Below are 7,208 nucleotides of genomic sequence, written 5' to 3'. Positions count from 1 at the left end.
ACTTATCGCTTAATTGAAGCTGCTTTCATTAAAGCTTTACTACAGTCAGTTTGACCTCAGCTTCTTTTCAGCCAATCCATTTGCTGTGAGGTCTATCATAGGCTATATAGGAAGTTCACTGGAGAGAATCACAGCCCTCTGTGCGTGCTGCCACTGCTCCTGGTTGACTACACTGGTACACTGTGGGAGACAAATCTGTACCTATGGTAGGCAAACTCTGGACTAACACATGGCACAAAAGTACCAAGCCAGCCTTGCAGTTTTACCTGCTGTAATTTTTCGTCTAATGTGTCCTCCAATCCAAACATTTTCAGTACAACAAGATTACAAAGATGTCAGTGTTCAGGATATCCTGGGGCAGACAGAACTTTGCAGTGTATGCAAACAGCTAAGTCCTTTGTAAAGAGAAAATGTAGTTTGGGGCAGATCCCCATCAAAACATTTGCTTTGCCTATTTTTTTTTCTCCGGGGAAGGTTGGAAGTAGACTAATTAATGGGGTGTGATGTGATACACTCAGCCTATTCTTACCCATCCCAGAGCAGAAACGCTTACCTGATTATAAATGCCTGGTAGAAAGATCAAGTTTAGAGTGCAAGAGGGTTGCTGTGTTTCCCAAAGATCCCCAGGAAAGACAGTAGTCAAAACTAGGCCAGAGAAGTTAACCTGGCAGGCCAGAATGTGAGCCAGTCTGTAACAGGGAGAACAACTTGGTTCAGTCCACATAACCTTTCAAGCCTTGCTCCTCAGCAAACAGGCAAGAAAAGTTTAATTGGTTGTTTCGCAAAAGCCACAAAATTCAGCACTCAAATTTAACTAAAGGGTAGTTTTTTATTCCCCATTAAGATGGTCTCAAGGACATATCTAAGCGTTGGAAACCCCACAGAAGGGCACATACAGTGAATGTGGTGAAGTACAATGTGAACAGCCCCAGGGGTTCAAATTAGGTAGGACCATTAACAAACCAGAGAAAAAAACCCAAAACTCTGCTGAAGATGTTGCATTTTCTTCTCCATTTACACTGAAAACATGTCAAATCCAACAAAACCCTTGCATCTCTAACAATACATTCAGTCCTGGCTAAAGAGTTTAACAAGATGGCAACAGGATGACTATAATACAAAACGTTCACTACTACACTCTGTACACACCTGTTGTCCAAGCCCTCCCCCAAACCCGTGTAATGATGGTGCCCCCATTATTTGCTTGCTTGCTGGGCCTGCCTGCGGAGCAGGACGTAGATCTTCTCCTTTATCCAGTCTTTATTGTATGGTTGGTATGTCTGAGTATCGGCACGGTAACTAGAGAGAAAAGAAGAATTAATGTAGTATCAGTCTGCCCTGTAGGAGGTTCGCCAGAAGAACTTCACAACCAGTTATGCAACCTCAAGTATATGAGGCAGAAAGCTGCATACAGAACAGTAATATCAGAAGTACACCGGAAACACCGCTTAGGAAATGGATTTATCCTGTTCCCTAAACCTCAGACACCTAACAGATCAGTAAGAGCTGGAATTAGAACTAGAACTAGCTCTGAGGACTACTGAGTGACTGGATCACAGCGTGATCACATCTAATTCATGAATATAATTACTTAGGGGAGACAACAAATAGAGTACCTTAATATTCTTGAGCTCAGAATGATGAATAGTTCCACCAGGAAACAATCTAATTGGTCTTAATGAGCAAAGCTCTTCTTCAGCAAGACTTCAAGCAAGTGTTCATCTAAGTTTTCAGGTGTTCCACTTCACAGAATCATTCTTGCTGGAAGACACCTTTCCGATCATCAAGTCCAGCTGTTAACACAGCACTGCCAAGACACCACTAAGCCATGTCCCTCAGCACCACATCCATCTGTCTTTTAAACACCCCCGGGGATGGCGACTCCACCACTTCACTGGGCAGCCTGTTCCAATGCTTGACGATCATTTCTGTAAAGATATTTCTCCTAATGTCCAGCCTAAACCTCCCCTGGCACAACTTGAGGCCATTTCCTCTCATCCTATCGCTTGTTACTTGGGAGAACAGACTGACCTCCAAATTCCCAAAAGAACTCCAAACTTCCATTTAGAATTTTTAGAAAATAAATAGAAGCACAATTTCCCAGGAGCGAAGATAGACTCATAGATGGATGACAAAGGATTCTTGCCAGCTGGCAGCAAGGGCAAACCTACATCTAACAAACAAGGACACTTCAGAAAAAGCAAACTGAAAACAAGAACACAGGCTCATATTCTTTGCTGCTCAGGGCTAGGTGATAAAAGTAGTCAGCTAGCAAGTTTCTTGCCAGGGCCAGAGGACTCAGTTACTCAAAACACTGCACTGAAGCAGAATAAGACCAAAAAATGAAAGCAAATTGCATGAATTTATCTGGAGATTCATGCCCTCCTTTCCCCTCTTAGTCGCTACAGTTGAATGTGTGTGTGGGGTTTTTTTTTTTTTGGTTGGTTTGTTTTTTATGAAGATGGTACTTTCAGTGAATGCTTCAAGAAATACTGAAGTCCCGGTGGTCAGGCTTTAAATCTTGGTAATATACAAAAGTAGTCAGCTAGCAAGTTTCTTGCCAGGGCCAGAGGACTCAGTTACTCAAAACACTGCACTGAAGCAGAATAAGACCAAAAAATGAAAGCAAATTGCATGAATTTATCTGGAGATTCATGCCCTCCTTTCCCCTCTTAGTCGCTACAGTTGAATGTGTGTGTGGGGTTTTTTTTTTTTTGGTTGGTTTGTTTTTTATGAAGATGGTACTTTCAGTGAATGCTTCAAGAAATACTGAAGTCCCGGTGGTCAGGCTTTAAATCTTGGTAATATACTTCTAAACCTTTAAGAAGGGTGAGGTGGTCCTTGGTAAGAGGCTAAGTACAAGTCCAGAGTTAACTCAATCCAGAACAATTTACAGTTCTTGCCAAAGGAAAAAACCCTAAGCATACTGGTTGTAAGAAAGCCTTGTTATTTATACCCCAGCAAGACTGGTTCAAGGCCGCAGAAAGTTTCAGTGTATGTCAATCTGGTAGTAGTCAGTAGTCGTTCCAGTGCAGTGTAAGAACTGTTAGCTGCAGGAGAAGTTACTGATTTCTGGTCCCTGCCCCAACCCTACGCTCCAAGACCTGATAGCAAGTACTTTAGGAATCTCCTCGAACGCGAGATAGGTCTGGTATGCTACATGCTACGTGTGCCATCTGGTGGAAAACTATAAGCTGAAGTAGAATTTGGCACGACACTGAGTTCACAGGCCTAGTTAAGAAAGGCACAAGACTGTACTAGAAAACAGTTGCTACTTCCTAAAGCAAGTCGGTAGCCTCTGTCTGCTAGATCAACTACAACAAAGCGTGTCTTTCAAACTGCACCAGCCCAGCACTGTGACACAGAATGTCCAGGGACAAGGTAACTCTGCAGAAACTGTATTCCACCTATGGGGTTTTCAAAGAGCTTTTTATTTGAAACTGGAATTAACTGGCACAGCTACACAAGTACTTCCACCGGGATTCCAGACAAGCAATACAGCTGGCGGAATGTCCACACCACACACTCAGTGGCTTAAAAAGAGTTCCCATAATTTTGAGATGTGAAAGCCAAATACTAAGTTTTGTGTTGTCTGAACATGAGATTTGAATCCTTATTGCTACAGAATTTCTGCAAAGTTGATACCACTGTCATATCAAACCATTACCTCAAAATTCATGATATGGAAAGTACTCATGACCTGGACTAAGTGATTTAGTTACTACGTTATGTTCTGAATTGTGAAATTAAACATTTGTACAATAGACCACCTTTGCTTGTCTACAACTTTACCACACAGATGAGAACTGGCGATAATGTATACCCAGGGACACTTGCACAACTAGCTAGGGCTCTCTGGAGGGTTGACCTGTTCCTCAATCTCTTCATTAGGATTTACAGAAACTTCCATCTTGCTCTAACTTGATGAGAATCAACAGCTGCCTGTAACACACTTCTGCAGACTTCTACTGTTCCACTAGTACAGCCCTCAGCTGAATAAAATTCCGTGAGAATTCTGCCTCTAAGTATTGGACCAACTGCACAAAAGCAGATACAGCCCCAATGTCAACAAATTCTAGCATTAATACATGCGTAGCTGTATTAAACTGTTGGACTTCCCTATCTGAAATGCCGTGAGCTTCACTGTGACTCAAATCCAAGTGGAACTGTCAGTTTCTAAGCTCCCTTTAGAGATGTTTTATCCCTGTGCAGATGATTGGAGCAGGGCACATGGCATGCCAGCTGCAATACTGCTGCCTTGCAAACAGTTACTGCAAAAACCACCCAGAACCTGCTCAGATTTCATATAAAACATGTAAGAGTTTAGATGGAAATCTTCTGAATTCTTTAAGTCACTGAAATGGACTTGTACAACTGAACTTACACAAGACAGCTGAGGTCTGCCAAGTCATCAATGAAGTCAAACAATTGGCTGATATCATATGTAATGGATGGACTGTTGGGATTCATTCTCTTCAGATGCTCTTCATACATTTTACAGACTCCTACAGGGAAACAGGATTAACAATGTACTATTAAAAAAACTGTTGAAAATTCTTCAGCTACTGAACCACAGATATCAGAAAAGTTTAGATTACTATAATGAAAACAGATGTAAAAATCTTAAGATTTTGCAGAGTTGAAATGTTTTTGTTCTAGATTTTATAGTGTTATGTTTCAATGCAAAAAGCAAGTAGATGTGTGGAAAGAATCATTATCATCATCTAGAGGAAAAAGTTCTAGTTCCCTCAAAGATGTAACTGTCCATGCAGTAAGCTCCAACAGAAACATGAAATTCCTTCTAATAATTAAGACAGCAATTGCAACATATATTCCTACTGTAGAAACACCTGAGAAAAGGAACTAACATCAAATAAAGCTACTCAGACATCACAAGAAAGATCATTCTTGATGGAAGAGTCAGACAGGGCTACGGAGGTAAGAGTGATAGCACAAGCCTGTATATGAATTTAAACCAGTTTTATTTAAGCTAGCCCATAAATAATTCCGATACATTCGAGAACAATACAATATTAAAGTGAGCACAAAGGCTTTACATCGTCTTTATTACGCTTTTGTTTGCATCGCAAAACTTTATGGAATTAGAACTTTTAATGCTAAGTGAACTACCACATTTAAATCATACAGCTGTAGTATTTCAATCTTCTTTCAGAGCACACTCTGTGTCTCAAAGTCAAGCAGGAGTTTTTCTCTGATACACATGTCACGAGGCTGAAAATGATGCATCAGTTGCACACATACATTTATTTCCTTTACATGGCTCGCACAAAAATGAGGGAGAGAGTCAGGCTCTGATGCTGCACTGAAATGCATTCAGGCAAGTCTGCTGCATGGCCCCACCAAGAGCACTGCCTATTCTGACAAAGTGAATGTGGTTCAATCTACTTAAATAAAAAAGACACATTTAATATAAAAAGGAAGTTTCAGAAACAAAGAATAACTATTTTTTAATTTGCTAGAACTAAAAGCATGAGACATTTTTGCATTGTTTTGTAAAATACCTTGGGAAAACATGAACAGCAACTTATTTTCTTACTGAGTAAGTTTGGGAATATGTCAAATATGGGGTTTTAACAACAGGTTTTGACTACCATGTCTGCACCCACCTTCCATGCACTCATTCACTGATTCATAATCAGCGTATGTTCTGCCTTCTGGCCTTTTGGTAGGCTGGACAAGTAGAATCGTGTGAGACTGACAAACAAAACAGACACCAAGAAAACATGTTACTTTCAATATCTGAATGAGTTTTTGTTTGAATTAAGTTATTTATCTGAATGAAGCACTAAAAAGAAGCACAATATTAAAACACTGAACTAGCAAGCAAGTACAGAGACATTTTCCAAATGGCATTTACTGTTCGTATAACTTGTGTTAATAATTCGTTTCCAATCAGTCCTATCAATGCTTACGTAACTTTAAAAATGTGCAAGAGCACCAGTAAAGCAGATATTGTGTTGAAAAAATTACGATAGGAATAGTAGTTGCTATTTAAACACAAAAGTAAAGCAGTAAATGTATAAAAGCTATATCTACACCATTAGTGCATGTACTTACTTTATTCCAAACGCAAACTGTTGGCAAGATTTTAAATACCCCAATTAATGAGCAAGGAGGGAGTACAACTTAATTGCACTGTCAGCCCCCACCTTAAAGATTTTTACAGAAAGATATACTTTGAGTTATTCATCTAACTCCATGGGAACACAAATCATACAACAAATCTGCACTTTGTATTCAAGATTATTTCCTGCAAAACAGATGCACTGATTTTTCATACTGCGGTGGTCTGCTGGAACAGTAATTATGGCACAGGTAACTGTCCCCGATGTCACAGTCTGTAAGCTCGTTCTTCTGCAGGAAAGGCTGAAGATGACTGTACAGTCTGCACCTTGCATTATTCCTGCAATATTTTTCCCTTGGCTACAGCAAGTAATCTGAGCAAACAAGCAAGGTTTATGAAGTGTACACAATCTGTGATCTAATTAACAGGTGACACAGCACAGGAAGTCTGCACGCTACAAAACACCGGTGCCAGTGCTGCTAATTTGATCCAATATTTTCAATGCTAATATATGAGGTGAGCACACAACATATGGTATTTGTGGAGACAACTGCAGAGTAAGACGCACTGGAAACAAATACCAAAGCGTATCGTTGGGCTCAAATTAATCAGCTGCTGACAGAAAAATCCTAACCCACACTTTGGATGGATGTATCAGTGAAGATACCAGTTCAGTGTTCATCAAATGCAGTGACAGAAAAGAAAAATGGCAAATACTAGGATTTATAAGGAACATATAAAAGAACAGTACAAATTTTTACACCATGACTGACAATGTTCCCTGCCTGGAATACAGCTTTCAGTTCTTTAAATTCTGTCTCAAGTAACAGGGTAGACAGAGATTCAGAGAAGCCCAGGAAAAAGTTACACAGAGAAACAGAAGCAGCAAGACTTTTCCGAATTGGAAATGGGAAAAAAGGGTAATTCAAAGCTACACACGGCAACCAAAATCTTACAAAAGAGACTAGACCATTTAAGTCCCCTTTCATGTATGCCAGAGGACTCTAGATTTGAAAGGAATTCCCCAAGGGGGGCTGGTATCTGGCTGTTCCTAAGTGCATTGTACTTGAACAGGCGTGTCTTACCAGGAAGTCCAAATGACTGCTAAACTTTATTACAAAAT

General features: G+C 40.1%; 1 protein-coding gene across 1 annotated transcript; it reads right to left on the bottom strand.

The window, feature by feature from the left end:
* Positions 1 to 809: 809 nt before the first annotated feature.
* On the bottom strand, positions 810 to 5,714 carry ERH (enhancer of rudimentary homolog (Drosophila)). The gene is made up of 3 exons (XM_010137370.1): positions 5,628 to 5,714; positions 4,385 to 4,505; positions 810 to 1,299 (listed from the first exon to the last, which is right to left on the bottom strand). Exons 1-3 carry the CDS (start codon positions 5,632 to 5,634, stop codon positions 1,197 to 1,199), a joined length of 231 nt encoding a protein of 76 aa, XP_010135672.1. The 5' UTR covers positions 5,635 to 5,714; the 3' UTR covers positions 810 to 1,196.
* Positions 5,715 to 7,208: the final 1,494 nt, after the last annotated feature.

This window comes from Buceros rhinoceros, unplaced genomic scaffold (assembly GCF_000710305.1).
Source record: "Buceros rhinoceros silvestris isolate BGI_N320 unplaced genomic scaffold, ASM71030v1 scaffold37655, whole genome shotgun sequence".
NCBI lineage: Eukaryota > Metazoa > Chordata > Aves > Bucerotiformes > Bucerotidae > Buceros > Buceros rhinoceros.
The sequence above is the reverse complement of the archived record's forward strand: the minus strand, read 5'-3'. Positions and strand labels throughout refer to the sequence as shown.